This window comes from Agelaius tricolor, unplaced genomic scaffold (genome assembly GCF_023055355.1).
Source record: "Agelaius tricolor isolate 1412-34295 unplaced genomic scaffold, bAgeTri1.0.p SCAF_13, whole genome shotgun sequence".
Classification (NCBI taxonomy): Eukaryota; Metazoa; Chordata; class Aves; order Passeriformes; family Icteridae; genus Agelaius; species Agelaius tricolor.
The window spans coordinates 13,252,219-13,268,791 of record NW_027269273.1 but is presented as its reverse complement, the minus strand read 5'-3'; the positions used below and the strand labels follow the sequence as shown (position 1 = coordinate 13,268,791).

Here is a 16,573-nt window from a genome sequence, read left to right as displayed (position 1 = left end):
TTTATTTATGTTTGATTGCTCAGTGTAAGACTGAATGCCTTCCTTGGGCTTGGGCTATTTGGGCAGGTAGGCTGCAAGGAAGATGTGCAAAGCTTTATCAGGCAGCTCATTCAGGAGAGCTTATGACTTTCACAGAACTACTTTCTGAGCGGCTTTTTTCCAAAGTAACCATCCTCGCTCTCTCCCTCTGGCACTGTGACCCTGGAACAAGCGTATCACAATTTTGGCATGTGTGGGACATGCTACCACAGTACAGCAATATTATATGGCAAGTACAACATATGTTTTGGAAGAGAGTTCGGTTTATTTTAGCTGCTCCAAATTTATTTGACCTGTTTAATCCAGCTTTCACACTACATCATTTCAATGACTGGGACTGCTTTTAGGTCGTGCCCCACAGAACATATGCAGCCAGTTGGCCTTTCATCTGTATGCTTAATTGTCCAAAATTATTTCCATGTGATTAATATAAACCCACAACATCCATGATAGGCCAGGCCACTCCATCATCAAGTTATGTTTGGCAGGTGCAGGGTCTGTCCCACTGAGAAAGGAATAGTGTGAACACAGCACGCTGGGGAGCCCAGACTGCTTCCTAGCTGGGTGTTATCTGCTTGCTCCCTCTCTAGGCTGGGTGTGAGTTGATACTGACTCAGGCACCTACAGGACACCAGTGAGGGGCAGAGCTCGTGGCACGGACAGCCCCATCCTGCTCTGGATGCTGAGCTGTGGCGTTGCTTGGCTCTTTACTGCTCTGCAAAGGGAAACAGCAGCTCGGGTAGTTCTGGTGCGGGAGCTGCTGCCTCCCCAGTGATACTCAGACACGCCTCTTCTTTTGGGACCTCCCTTCTGAACCCACAGCAGAGCACTGCAGCTGCAAGAGCTGCTGTGGTCCTGAGGCTGAGGTGAAGGTGCAGGGCCAGGTGAGTCCCACGACTGCTGCAGGTGGTCTCTGGCACATGCCCCACTGGGGAATGGGACAGCAGAGAGCGCCCTGCTCATGAATCACACCAGAAGCACCACAGGTGTTGTCAAGGGATGAACAGCCACAGTGGCTACACCTTCACCCTGCTCCCCAATGCACCTGTGCTGCAGCTGTAGCTGTGTCCTCTGTCTTGCAGGGACTTTAGAGTAGTACCCTGAATGGGGCACATGCCCCATACAAAATGAGGTGATTGCTGTGGCATCATTTCTTTACAAGACAGCTGCTCTTTCTCCCCTTCTACCCTCTGTTTTTTCCTGTCAACAGCAACAACCCTCATCCCTGCCTGGCAGCAACTCCCTCACCAGCCAACTGAATCATCCTGGAGACAGGAGGCTTTTCTGGGTGCTAAAACTTTACAAGGCAAAGGCTTAGAGAATACACCCATATGCCCTGCCTGGAAACTGGCTCCCACCTCTGCGGAAAAAGCCAGACAGTCTCAATTAGGCATTCGTGGAAAGTGGGGACAAGCTGGGGCTGGAGCCAGAAGCTGTAAAATTTTCCACGTTTGCCAGCACTGATCCTGCAGACCCGTCTGCTCATTCCATCTCGGCCTCCTTCTCACTAGGCAACAAAATGTGCTGAAAGGAGAAATCAGGAGGATCGTTTTCATACCCAGCATTCTCTGGTTGGGATGGTTTTTGTTGTGCTGCAAAACCATTGCACTGTGTAACTTGTCTTCCCTAAAGCTGAGGGGAGCAAAATGCTCCCCCAGCAGTGTGTGCTCCACCCCAAGGAGCTGTGCAGTGGCTCCACCAAAACAAGCAAAGAGGCTCCAACCAGGCCATTCCTGGGACAGAAAAATCAGAGTCATCCCTGATGAGAAATCCTCCTGGAGCTCTTGCAGTGAGGTTTGACAGAAGGAACTTCGGGAAGAAAAGTCAGAATTATTTGGCTGTAACCCAGCTGCAATTGGCCACACCTGGGACTAGTAGAGCAAGCACGAATTCAGCTCACAGCCCTTAGAAAGCAGTGCTGTCTGCCTCATTTTTTTGGAGAAAGTTTTTTGGTTCTCTGCTAAGCCAGTGACTGGGATTGTGTGAGAAAGACCAGAAATCACAATTGTGACTGGAATACAGAGGCCTTGATTTGGTTCCTGTAAGGGCAGGGAGGTGGCTGTGGTCACTTACCTGCATCCCTCTGCAGAACAAAAGCATTTCTTAAGAGTATGACTGGCAGTGGAGAGCACCAGGGTGTTTGTCTGTGCTGCAGGTGGTGTGGGGCAAGGGCTGGAATGTGTGTGGCAACACAATTAAGGATGTTTGGAGGGGACAGCATGTTAATGTAATTCCAAATTTGGTTTTGAAAAACCAGGGACAGTGCAAATCATGTAATACCACTTTGGACTTAAAATGAGCAACAACTGTAAAATACAGACTTTCTTCTTTACAGACAGTGAGGAGGAGTTGGGAGAGGCAAGAGAAAGTGGGGAGGTACAAGGCATAGAGGGACTTGGAATTTACAGTTCCAGTTGGTTTGGGCACAGTCACTTACAACCTATATCTGTAGGTGAAGGAGCCTCTGATTAAGTTCACCAATTTTATAATCTAAACATACATGTCTCACTCCAGTCACTGAACAGACTTTACCCAGATGTGTTTTTTAGGAAATTAGTTTGGGGTGTTTGTTGTTTGTTTACTTGCTTGTTCTGCGTAACAGAACACAGTGTTGAAGTGAATTCATAGCAGATTTCTTTTTCCTTTTTTCTTTTTCTTTCTTAGATGTTCCCAAAGGGGATTGGTTACATGCTGGAGATTAGTCAGTATCTGCACTAAGAAAAAAGTGCCTTTTTTAACTCTTAAGAAAACCAGAATATGTGCCAGGGTGAAAGTGAGGCTTATATGCCCATCACTACTTGCTGTATTGTCTGTCTTTACAAAAAGAACCAGGGTGACAAATTTCTCCTACTTATCATATTTAGAAAGCTGTTTGAAATCAGACAGATTTACTGGTAGGGTGTTGAAGGGAAGAATATGTTTATGAAGTGCATTAAATTTTATTTTTAAAAAAATCTAAGATTTACTTCACACCTACAGTGCTTGAAAGAGCAAATCACACATACCTCAGGCTGAATTTCCCTTTTGCTGGGACTGTAAAGCCTTATTTGAGACCCTATTGTTTCTTCTCTTGTGCTAAATTCTTGCAAAGAGGTGCACAGGGTTCAGTGCAGGAAGGAAATCAGGGGAGAAAAAGGTCACTTTCTTCTCTTGGCTACATTTATTTTACAAAAGCCTCCTTATGTATCTTCTTTGGTCTGAATATTTCTGTCTGCCTCAGACTGACATTTCCTCCATGCATAGAGAGATGGGCAGACATAGTTGTGGCAGAAAAGATAAAGCTTTTCTCAATCCAGACATGCACATCTCATGCCTTTCCTGCAGCTCCTGGGTGTGAAGCTGCACCCTTGGAGTAGAAGGCTTAAAATCAGTAGATGGGGAAACATGGGTGCAGGCTGACCAACCTCCTTGTCAATTCAGGGTGTCCTTGGCTGTGGCTTGGTGCTGGCCAGAAGGGCTGAGCACAGCACGGCTGGAACCGTGCGGGAGCCCAGCACAGCCTGGCTGCCTCCCATGGTGACACTGTGCATGGCTCAGCCAGAGCCTCTAACCTCATTGTTATGAGCTCCATTTACTGGACCTTTTGGATGCTAAGAGGTGATTAAACACCTCTTAGAAATTTTCCTTGGCGCAGTAAATTCTTTTGTGACCCCAGAAAACCATATGGTAAGGCCAAGCAAGGGCTAAACCCTGTCCTTGCCACTTGGAGAGCAACAGTGGTGGTGTGGCCCAGCAAACAGGAGTGCAGTGTATAGATACATTTAAAATAGCTTTAAAAACAGCTAATTAGGAATAGCTTTTTTAAAAATACTGTATGCAAAGAATTTTAAAAAAATTAAACTCAAACAAAAAAAATTTGCTACAGTAGTGCAATGTTCTGTTGGAGACTACAAATTATGGTAGTTTTCAATTAGTTTCCTGTTAAGTAGCCCAACTAAATGTGAGCATAGCTGAGTTGCAAGGTCAGAGCATGAATGCTGGAGAACTGAAGGGTATTTCCCTGGGCATGTCTGTTTGAGTCTTGCCCAGCAGCTGTCAGGTGCCTGCTGGGTGCCACATATTTCCTTACATATGGGGCTGAAGTATGTTTACATTCACATATTGCAGCTCCCAATGTCACACAAAAAAATAATCCTTGGGCCAGACAACAATCAGACTAACACTTACTCAGATATCCTCTTTCCTACAGCAGTTTAGTGAGGGAAAAGATACGAACCACAGGCAGTCAACCTTCTGTTGGCGTCATCTCTTGCTGCTGGAGGCTTCTGTGCTTTGGGACTTCCTGAGCAGGGTCACAGCTTCGTGGTTAATAACCCTTGCAGAGTTTAATTTTATTTAATGTGGTTTAGTAGTTGGTTTTGATCTCATTTATTCTTTTGACAGCTAGAATATCCCATGACTATGCATTTCAGTCTGCTGTGTGAAATTTTTGTTTTAATTATATTACCTCAGATGTTTGTATCCAAAATTCCTTTTTTCTAGGAGAGTTGTAGAAGCAATTAATATTTCTTCCCTTATTTGTGTCATTTATTATATTGTGGGGTACTAACACATCTGCCTTTAATGATCTCTTTTCCAGAAGATGGAAGCCCAGTGCACAGTTGCCTTTCACAAGGAAATAATTTCTTTCATTTCTTCATTCCTGAATTTTTTGATTTCTGTTTTGTCCTTCTAAAGAGATAAGGATTATATAATGATGTTCTCTCTTTCTTTTCTTGTTCCTACTTCCAAATCCTCTGTTTGTCTCTTTTTTTAACTATTATGACTTTGAGTTGAACAATCCAAAATAACACAACACACTTATTCCTGACTATTAGAAGCTAATTTAAATCTGTTTTTCAATATGCACCATTTGGGGTGTCTTTCACTGAGCATCAGGGACTCAGCTGCTACTTGTGTCTGGTTTTGCTTTTGCTACTCTGAATCAGTGCATTACTGTTCATCCCCCAACTTAATATACCTAGTTTCATTCCTTCAAATCCTGGAACATGTTGATGTGAGTGGTTGTCTTTATTTAACTCAGTCACTTTTGCTTCAGTTTAATTAAAGAAATGCAAAAATACTTGTAGCCAAGTATCTAAAGAAGTAACCGCACCTTACTAGCTGGGCAAGGTATTAGTTGTTGTGTGTAATTGCTTTGTGTTCACAAATTGTCACAGACATTCAGAGGCATTAGCAGGGCATGTTGGAAAGCAATTTTAATTGATTGATTTCAAGGTGTTCTAGTCAAGATTCTGTGTAGTGGAGTTTACTTGTGTATATGCCTTAGTGAAATTTCTACAGCTGCGGAAGCGTTAACTGTGTTGATCTTTCAGTTCCTGTGAACATTAAAAGGAGAGTTGTCTCTCCTAGATGTGAACTGAAGTATCCTTTGCCTCCCAGCAGCCTGTGAAGATTCCTGTTGGTGGCACTGATGTCTGTGCTCTTTTTTCCTGTAGCACTTGGGGAGGGCTCTGGGTTTGTGCTGCAGCAGGCACAGCCAGGCAGGAAGCACTTGCACCTGTGGAGGAGCTGGTGCCCACCCCCATTCCCCTCCATCCCTTTCCCACCCCCCCCCCCCCCCCCCACAGCTGGCCAGCACAGATGGAGCCTCAGCAATCAATCAGGGCTGGTAGCCAATATAAGTGAGGCAGAGACAAAGGAGGCCCTTTTCAGGGGCTGTGTGTTTCAACTCTCTGAATTTTGACCTGAGGGTACTCAGCAGAGGTATTTTTTTTCCTGTGCTAGTGGTATTTTTCTATTTATCATTGTTTTATTTGCAAGCAGGGAGTTTTGAGGTCTTGCTTCCTATTACTTCTGCAGTGTTTTCCTGTATTATTCCTTCAAGTTTTGCTGGGTGAAATCAAGTTGGGTATGTCTGGCTTCTTGGAAATCCTTTAAGCTGTACCTCCTTATGTTGCCAAACTCTAAGGAAACTTAATGGAAAGCTGGCTAGTGTTAGATTTCCCATACCTGCTGCTTTGATGTGTTCAGAAATTGTCTAAGAGAAAGCTTTCTTATGGTGTTCTGGCATTCTCCTCTCTGGCTTCAGCTGGTGAACTAGGAAACTAGAGTGGTGATTAGAAGAAAATCTTTGGTTTGCACCTTACTCCCCTTAAAATGTACATAAAGCATTTGGCTATGATTTGCTTTCTTTGTAGGCATGGGGTTTGGTTGGGTGAGCTGGGCTGTAAGGTCCCTTTTTACCTCTTATAAAAAAAAAAAAAAAGGAAAACCTTAATGATGACTGTATTTTTATTTAGCTAAGCTCATGGCATAGAAATAAACCTTTCAAAGAATTCCCAGAGTTACTGCTGCTCCTGGTCTCATAGGCCCTGGAGCTGTGTGCCTGGGCAATGCTGTACCCAGGGCTGTCTCACAGTGCTCTGTTCTCTTCCACAGCAGTGCTGGCTGCCTCTCCTACCCTGGGCTGCATGTCAGGGATGCTCCAACACCTCACAACTGCAATTGCCTCTGCTTCAGTCTTGGTCCTTTGGATAAAGACCCCATAAAGGCTGACTGAGGTAGGTGTTTCTCAGCATGTTCATTTGCAAAATGCCTTACAAAGTTTGCAAAAGGGTTGTGAGAGGTATTAACCTAAGTTGTTTGAATGAGGTTTTGCAGTTTTGGTATAATGACCAGTTTTCTGGGTTTGGTTATCTGAAATGTGTTTGAGATACAGATGGAGAGGAAGAGCAATTGCATTACTTTCAGTAAAACAAAGGTGCTTGAGGAGTGCTGGTTGTCCCCACATAGGAGTTGACAAATTATCTGTTTCTCTAAGTCCAGAAGGTGAACACTAGAGAAAAGCAAACCTAAATGTTGCATTCTATTTTTCAGGATCACAAACTACATATACTGATCAAGAGTAAGAATTTTATGTGTTCCAGTTAAGAGGTTTCTTTAGTTCTTAGTGGAAAGACCTGGCTGTCAGCATTCAGCCCTTGGTGTTTTGGGTTCCATTTTCCTTGCCAACATCTCCTGTGTACAGCCTTTGCAGAGGGGTATGGAGACAGGAGCAGCCTTTTAAACTTTTGACTGTGTTACATGGCAGTGAATATCCCCTTCCTAGTTGGGCTTTTAGGTCTAGTCTGCACTCCTGCTATACAGCAGGAGGATCTGAGAAGAAGCTTTTGGTGTGATGTGACTAACATGAGGAGTAGGAGCCTTGGTGTGCTGTTTAAATGGGTTTTCATTTAAGAATAATGAAACAGCTTTTTATTTTGAAGTGTCAGTGTTATATGAAATCCCTGTTAATGAAAGCACTATTATTTTCCTGTAGTGGGAGTCATTTGGCCCTTCCATTGCAAGCAGGTTGGTACATTGTCTCTTGACCTCATTCACACAGAGCAGGAAGGGGAAATGCTTCGGCAATGAAAATGATGGAAGAGTTGTTTGATTGTTTTTGTTGATGCCATATCATTTGTGTTCATCTACTTTTGTTTTAAATATGAAAAGGTTATTTCTTTGAGGAATCATAGAAAATGTGGTAATAGGGAGCTAAGATTTGTGGTTCTACTCAGCATGTTTTCTTGTTTCAGTTGAGTGCTAAATCTGAGGTGTTTGTGGGTTTTTTGGGAAGCCCCAGGTCCTCTGTAAAAAGAAAGATGTATTTCAGTTCTGAGCTTGGCTTTGTGGCTTGTGTTTGCTATGGGAAAGTGCTGTAGCCAAATTTTAAGTGAAGAAGTGAAGTATGCTTTATTTTTCAAAAATAATTTTACCAACAAGTTCTGAATATGTGCTTTCCCTTTCCATGGGGCTCAGCTGGGGATGTCTTTCACCATTTGATGAAATAGTCACTGTTTTCAAGGCTTCAGAACTGTAAAATTCCTTGTCAACCTCTTCTTCCTCCATTGCCTGACAATGCACAAATGTGGACGTGTTTTTGCTCTCTCTCATGTGGACTGAATGAGGACTCAAATATATAAATCAGATTTGCTATGTGATAGAAATGGTGTCAATGTGGTGAAGATCTCCAAGTGGCAAATACACAGTGTCTTTTTTAGCAATGATCAGGCATAAAAAAAATGTGTGCTGGTGTGTCTAATAAATTTTTTCTGCTTGTTTTAAATGAAGGCAATCTCTTGTGTTAGAGGCAGGATACCTAAAATCCAAAGTTAATTTCTTGACACCCTTATTTTGACTTCCAATCACTACAGTATTGTCAGTCTTGGGAGAAAAGAACTTGCCACTGAACTTTGGCTGGGAGTGTGAGAAGAGCATTGCTAATATACAAGCATTTAGTTGGACTAGTTCTTGCTAACTTCTTGTGTTTGCAAAGAATGATGAATGTTATTTTTCACTACAGCAGCTTGCTGGCACATATACTTTCCTATCCAACCAAAGGCTACAAGTGTACTTTGATTATAGAACGTTTTCCTTGAGAAGGAATAGGCTGTTAGAAACAGGACCTGGCACCATTAACCTGAGGTGTCCCTCTAGCAGTGAAGAGCTGTCACCCTGATGTGACCAGGCTCCTTGCAGCAGAGGCACTCACTGCAGTGGAGAAAGTCTTCTTCCCATGGTCTGGGTCACGGCTGTGGTAGGGCAGGTTTGCTCCTCAGGTGCCAGACTGTGGCTGGCCAGGCCTTAGCCAGGAACACACTGCAGCTGGGAGTAAATTGTCAAAGGAAGGAATGTTCAAGAAAACCATGCCACACTCTTGCTGGTTTTTTTGCAATACTTTAATACAGCATTAAAATGCTAGAATACTAGAGGAAAGCTGTATACTATCCAGCAAATAAGGCACATGTCGGAATGCCATTTTATGGACAATCCACAACAGAGGTGTTACAGTCTCGGTAGCAACACAGTCACCAGATGAGCAAGCTGCCATCTTGATTGCTGAAACAGAACTGGTACCTCTGAGGCCTTTGTCCATAGGTTTTGTTTGTTTTAGCTGTACAAGTTTATTAACAGTTACAGAAAAAGAAATTACACAATTTGCCAACTGAATCTCACAAGGTCAGTGGGTACAGTTAAACAAATGTAATAATCATTAGGTTAATTTTTTTTAAAGCTGAAGAAATTCATAAAATAGTGTTAGTTTTAGCACTATTACACAATGCAGTGAGTGCTGTACTAAATAACCTTTTAAAGGAAACAAGAATCCAGTATAGGGCTGGGCTGACCTCCCATTTTAGCATGGTAAAATATCAAACTAAAAACTCAATCCTTCATAATATAATCAAACTACATGAAATGTAAAGTGTAAAATGCTTCGAATACGTGCACATGCATATTCTATATTGCTATCAGTTCTAATTAAAATAAACGTAAACCCCTACAATAATCTACTTCAATCCTTTTCTCTTACATCCTTTGATTGATATTATTGCTATAGATGATACTGCATAGCTGAGCTCACAGTCTGCAAAGAGTTGTGAAAGTCAAGTTAAACAGTGTCCCAACCAACTTTCTTCCCCTCTAGTTCTGGGGAAGGAAAGAGCCACCATTTGAAACCCACCACTTGTGCTTCGGAGTTCCTGAAAGCTGAGTCTCCACGGTGCTCTCAACACCGGTGTGTCTCTCACAAGGCCATAAAGTGACAGTATACTGATATTTGCTCCTCACTTGCTACATGTCTAGTGATAGCTTTTCTAGCACTCGTTCCCCAAATACACATAAATAAACCGTATAAGCATTTTCATATAAGTCTAAGCACTTGAATAATACACTGGTTACTTAATACTGATATTTTCATCCAAGGATAACAAAAACAATATGGCTTAAAGAATTGCAAGGTTTTTTGTCAGAATTATGTACCAACTTTCATATAATATTTTATGTAGACAATATTTCCTTCTTAATGTAGTTCTGTTGCATACTTTATACAGACAAAAGCATTGTAAAAAAAACGTAAATTATTTCCATAAATATTTTCTTGAGGATACATCCTTAGTTCTGCAAAATACTGCAAAATACTTAAGAAAACTCTTACCTCCGTTAGTATCCTAGTTGAGAGGAAGGCCCTTCTGAAAGCTTCCCAATTGTAAAAACTTTGCCCAAAAAACAAACAATACTTTTTAAAAAGGCCCTCAAATATATACAAAAAGTTACTGCAAAGAGTTTCCAGATAACAATTCAGTATTATAAGAAATATTTGTAACCATTCAAAAATTTTAACATCTAAAAAGGTTTCCAAAATACACACATAGTATTAAAAAAAAAATTGAAAGAAACTCTATGTCAAGTATAACTCAAGATAAATACACATCTGCAAGTAAAACTGTAAAATACTTCATACAGGGGTAAACATTTATATCAATCATCTATAGCTAGTAACTGCACACGATTGTCCCTTTGAAATTCATCCTAGAAACACAATCCATCATCCCTATATCTAAGATCTCAAACAGCCCTCTGAGCACTTGAGCGATATAGCAACCTCAATGGACAGCACTGGTTTTGCAGATAAGAAAGAGATATGGGTGGAAGCCCACTTGGGAGTGGAGTGATATCTGAAAGAATGGTTTTTCTATGGGGATAGTTCAATCACATTTTAAAGTATGTTGGCAAAGGCAAGTGGAAAATATATGTCTATCTACTTAACTTAAAAAACACGTGTTGATGATTTATTGCTTACTGTTCAGTGGAAAACTCTTAGGATCCAGAATAGGACAAAAAAAAAAAAATCTTCTGTGTGACTGCAGGACAAAGATCACTAGTCTATGGAGTCTGACATTTCCAAAAGCTCTAAACTTTTAATGTTTTAAGTAGGTTTTGGGTTTTTTTAAAAAATGCTAGAGTGTCACAGGTATACAATCCATGTGTAATCTAAATTTCTTGTTATATAAAAAGGTAAAATGTAGATAATACTTTTAGGTATAAGGCTTCTCTCAGACATATGTAACTTCACATTTTTAGCTTAAAAACTAAGTCCCATATAATGGGGAACTTCAAAATACACCTATTTTCAGAAAGAATATATACTCTTGTGTATTTATCTGAAATTAAATAGCAACTTTGAGACAAAAATGTCTCAAACATTGCTTGTGTGGCATCATTTTACATCTGTTGTAGCAGCAGTAGGAACTGGCTAAAATGGGGCCATCCTTTAAATGACTAGGATATTTCTTTATCACCTTTAAATGAAGTATTTGTAATAACTTCATTGTAGCCTCATTAGGTTAAAGCAGCTAAAAACCTATGACACACATTTCAAATTCCTCAAACATTTTTCCGGAGGTGTGCCAATGCCAAATATGATATGAAATGTTATGACCAACTCATTAAAGAAATTGCAGGGTGTTTATTTGTTTGATTGGTTTTTGTTGCTGGTTTTAAAGAAATAAATGGAAGTTTAAAAAAAAATCTAAAAAAAGGTGAAAATTTTAAAAAAATAGAATAGGACAATGTATTGGTGGGCTGTCAACAGCAAGCATCTGAGGTTGAAAATCCAGTTTGCCAAATAAATGCACAGAGCCAAACTGCTCTCAGGTATGCCTCTAAAGAATACTCAGTTTAGGGAGGCCTGTATTGATTAAAAACTCTTTTTGCTGATGCTTGCTTCACTCTTGCTAATACTGTCTACTAATGCCTTCAACAATTGCTAGCTGATGCTCTCAGTGCGGAGAGAGAACATCCAAAAGCAGTCACTAAAATTTAAAAGATAAATCAGTTCCTCATTTTTCCCATCAAAACTCTGCACCTTTACCCTTTGTTTTCTAATTTGAAGAGAGCTGGTTACATCTATAGGTGAATTCCCTTTGTGTGGGGAGGGAGGGAGTAGAAGTAATCTATATTTTGTAATCAATCATCCTTTCTTTCCTTTGAAATAAAAATTCAGAAATGTCCCTTCTCTGCCACTAACTAAAACCCAATGGTCATAAGCTGTTACACACAATTATGTGATGCGTTTTCCAGCCGCTCCCACTGCACAGGCTCAGTGCGGAGCGAACGCTCGGGCCCCGGGCTGCAGTGCCAGCAGCCGGGCCATGCAGGCAGGGACGGGGGTCCGAGGCCTGCCCGGGCCGGCCCGGGGGAGCGGGGTCCAGCCTGCGCAGGGAGGAGGTTCCCGCTGCCCCGGCACCGCCGGATTGCTGCCTCGCCTTGGGCAGTAAAACCACGGCAGTGTCACTCCGTGCTTCCCCACACCTTGCGTTCTTCGTCTGCTTCCCCCCAGCGCCAGGGCAGGCGGAGATCCGCTCTCCTCTTTGTTAGAGATATGCTAAGTATCACTTAAATACTTTATATGTCTCCTGCCTAGGAACACATCAATAATATAAATACTGAACTCTCATAAGTATGCTCTCAAGAATTGTTATGCTACACCTATAGACGTTGTGTTAAAGTAGATCATGTGTATTTTTAGTATAATCTAAAAATCCATAAGCTAAAGGCATTGCCTTGCTGTGTTGAATATGGATAAACAATTCTTAATAGGGCACTGTCATGAAAATACCAATGCTTATAATGGCATCTTTTAGTCAGGTTTTTGTCAGAACCTGCTGGTGTGTGATCTAGTGATACAGCTATATCAAGAGTTGTGGTATTTTACTGGTTTTAGTGGTTATCATAACAGGGAGATAATTTCAGTACTGAACAAAATGTTTGATAGCAACATCCTAGTTTCAGGGAGAAAATAAAATAATGTTTTCTCTTCTTTTCATCTAAGAGGGTTTTTCCACAAGTTGTTTAGCTAGATGTGAACCATCTAGGTGATTTTTTTTTTTGTTCCTGTACTATTAAGTGCTCAAGAGGAAAAAATAGATCTGGTCTAAAATGCTCCTCTTTCAAAATTACTCATGCTTGAAACAAACTATTGAGATTAATCCTAGAGGTCAAGCTTAGAAAATCCACCCCTAGATTTGCTTGTGTATTTTCTTATTTGTATAGACAGATTAGTATCTTTGTTGAGAGAATTTGTCTCTAAGTTAATTTGTGAATCTGTGCAAAAGAATGTGTTTGCATTTGAAAATACTAAAACTGCATATCTTCACTAAGGCAACTGAACTGTTTATTAGTGTTACTTTCAATAATATTATTTTCAGCTATTTTAGTTGGAGTTGCTAACTGGGCAAAAGTAGTTTCCAAGTGATTAATTTAGTTAATTCTATTTTAGCATTACACAGCACTTTTCATCCAGTGATGCCAAAACACTTAAGAGATATTAAGTAAACCTCACAACTCTCCTGTGAGGTAGGTATGCTAAAGTATTATTACCCCCTTTTTGCAGTTGGGGAAACTGAGGTCCAGAAGGATCTTGTGACTTGCCCAAAATCAGGGAGCTATGGGAGAGCTGTGGTCAGAAGCTGGGAGTCAGGATGCTTAACCATTGCTGTGAGCAGCAGGCTGGGTCACTCAGGCTGCCCATAAATAATAGAGTTTTCAAGACATGTACTTGCCACTCCCACCAAACAAGCAGATGCAATTTTGCCCTGCTTATAGCAAAGCAGGGAAATGGCAAGAGCTGGACCCTGCAGCAGATTTGTCAGGAGCTACATGTTCTCTAGGTGAATACTCATAATAAGTTCTCTACTTTCTTTATAGAAGCTTGTCTTGACATACTGGTAACATCCTGCTATCACTTGGCATAAACCCCCCACTTTCTTTGCATTACAGAGCTAGTCCTCAGAACACACTTATTTCACATCAAGTTATTTAGGATTTAAAGTATTTTCTCTAAGTATCATTCACACAAATCAATCTCCCTAAAGGAAACTTCATAAAAATGTAAATTACTGATGTAACCCCCCCCCAAACTCTAACATTATTCCTCTAATTTTTTTAGTGAATACTACAAATTAATTGCTTGTTGTGTCCTTTTGCCAATGTACTCTCATGTAGACGTACAATCAGGATACTGTCTCGAGGTACTTTCAGTTTGCCAATCCCTGACAAGATGTTCTCTGCAGTAGGCTGTCCCTGTGCAAAGTTCTACCTGAAATGGGACAATGAAATATAATTCCTAAATTTCTCCCCAGGTATGTAGGTCTTCTTCAGGAAGACATAAAGAAAGACGGTTATATAGAGTGTTCTCCATGCCTTAAAACACCCCTATGGCTAACGTGTTTCATATCATAACAAATTTCTATAGTAGAAAACAGGACATAAAAATATTTCCAGGAAGTAGCTTTTAAACTACTATAAATAGTAAGTTTGGCTAATCTTTTAGTTAAGGATATTGGGGTCAGTTTTAAGTATTCTTATCCCCTCATTCATAGTAAATTTAGTGTGCTTGTAGCCTAATGAACATGTCATGCACGTAGAAGGGGCCATGTCAGTGGGATTATATGACAAGAGAAGGATCTGGTAGTTGCATAAGCAAGCCAATTTTGTCTCCTACAAAAACCTCTTGGTATCTTATGGCATTCCCTTCCTACCCAACCCTCACCCCTCAAACAATTATTCACTTTTTTTTTTCATGTCCTGCAAAAATTATTTTGCCTAAGCCCTGCCCAAGAGATGGTAACAAATAGAAAAAAGTCCAAGAAATCAGCAGCACAAACCTCTTAAGACTTTCTAAAACTGGGAAAGCAGTAATTCCCCTTTTATGCTGTGGCTTGTTTTATCTTCCTTTGTCTTGTCATATAATAAGAACAGTGTTCATGTTGTGGGTGAGTGCTTACGATTAGTGGCCCCACAGTTACTGAACCTCTGCAAAAGCCATACATGTAACAAATATTCCTTGTGAATATTAGTCCTTGCCTTTTGAAAAGTACTTCATTTCACCTGGCTGTGATATAGGGTCTCTGTAAACAATCAGCAGAACCTGTAACTGCAGTTCTGTTGTGAACATCATCAGTAACACCTTATGTGTGTACATATATAAATTTACATATATATGTATACAAATCATAGTCCTGTAAATACCTATTGCATGCATGCACATGCACAGGAGAAATGTTACATTCTATTAATGGTAAGGCATATTATTAGATAGGCAATATTGGCAATTATTTTAGCTTTTATCTTGATCTGATGTGCTGCTGTTGATGGCATGCTGCCAGAGAATCTCAGGATGATGGGGATGGGAAGAGGCCACGTTGAAGGTTTATTGCACACGGCGGCAGTAGTAGCCCAAGACTTTGCACTTCTCACACAGATGCTGAGGGTGTTCTTTGCTCTGGTCTGACACATCCAGGCCGTCTGGCTTTTCCAGGGGTCTCTGCAGTGGTGGGAAGGAAATCAGGTTAGATCCAAGGTTTTGTCCTTGGTACTCTTTATTCAGCATGTGAAATCTACTGTTATGCCCTAACTGAGCTTTCTACTGGTAATTAAGAAGGTACCATGTTCCTTTCCTGAAGGTATGGAGTGATTTTTTTCAGCCCTTCAGCTCTACATTGGTTCAGAGTGACCTCACAATTTAATGTCGTTCTTCAAAAAGGTGCTGTTAACTTTGTTGCAGACAAATTACAAAAATACTGAATTGAGGACTTCATTTCTAAAAAGCAGTAACAAAAGAGTTCATTTGCTTAGCTCCAGTAACTTAGATGTCCCAAAGGCACTAACACCTAAAGCCTGGGAATCCCATAACCCAGCAATGCAGAGCAGGGATTATCAATGTTAGGACTAGCTGCTACATGAAGAAAACAGTCATACTATGCACAGATATTACATAGCTAAATGGTGCTTTCCCAATAGGTAGTCCCATGGTTTTGATGCTGAAAGTTTTGAAGCAGAGCAGCTGCAAAGCTTTTAATAAAATTTAAAAAAAATTCCGAACTTATACAAAAACAAACCAAAATCCAACATCATGACACAATCCTTTGCACTGAATCTGAGTAATAAATGATGTACTTTAAATAATATTCATGAAATCAGCATGTTGGAGGAAATTAGGCTGATTCATTGTTATTAGGTATTTGTGCTTTCACTTTTCATGGCATGTAAAAGGCCTCACAGTCATTCTGGAAATAAAATACCCATGTTAAATATTGTGACAAAGTCAAAGGTTTGGGAAGTCTAATAGGTAGGGAAGTGATAGAGATGGGAGGTAGAAGTTAATAAAGTGCACCATTTGCTTGGAAAACACTCCCAAATTCCCTAACCCATAATTGATCTGTTTTCATGAAATGTATCTGAAAGGCTGTTTCATTGCACAGTGCCATGAAGGCAGCAGTTCTTCATGGGACTCTGGTAGACACAGCATGTGGTGTGAAATCTGAAAACTAGCCACAAGCTTCTCACTGTTTTTACAGGGATATTAGACCCTTACTTATATCTTCAAAGTGTGATTCTTGGAGCAGTGGGTGGGTAAATAAAAATTACACCATCTTAGCCATTTATGTCTTAACACCTTTCTTAATCTTAAAGACTTTTCTTTATCTGTAAGGTCTTAAAGTACACCTGATCATCAAAGATTTCATTTTTAAGTTCTTTGTCAAGCCACCTACCTGAAACTGTGGACAGGAACAGAGATATTTAAAGCTCTTTTTTTGGCTATGGAAGACTGTAAGAACTGCTCATAAATCAGGGAGTAGAATGGTTTCTCTCTCTGAATAGCTAAAATGACACAAAACATTCTATCGTCTTGAACAAGGCATGTCAGTGAGTTCTTGCTTGCTTGTCCTGGATTTTAGGTGCAACACTCTTATTGTGTTGCACAGCTAGG

At 40.6% G+C, this 16,573-nt stretch overlaps 1 protein-coding gene across 1 annotated transcript in view; it reads right to left on the bottom strand.

The window, feature by feature from the left end:
* Positions 1-8,684: 8,684 nt before the first annotated feature.
* Positions 8,685-16,573, bottom strand: part of ZCCHC24 (zinc finger CCHC-type containing 24) — a 107,572-nt gene continuing 99,683 nt past the window's right edge. The window contains exon 4 of the mRNA XM_071438778.1: positions 8,685-15,127. Within this exon, the coding sequence (XP_071294879.1) occupies positions 15,014-15,127 (114 nt within the window). The 3' untranslated portion in view covers positions 8,685-15,013. The remainder of the gene's footprint in view (positions 15,128-16,573) is intronic.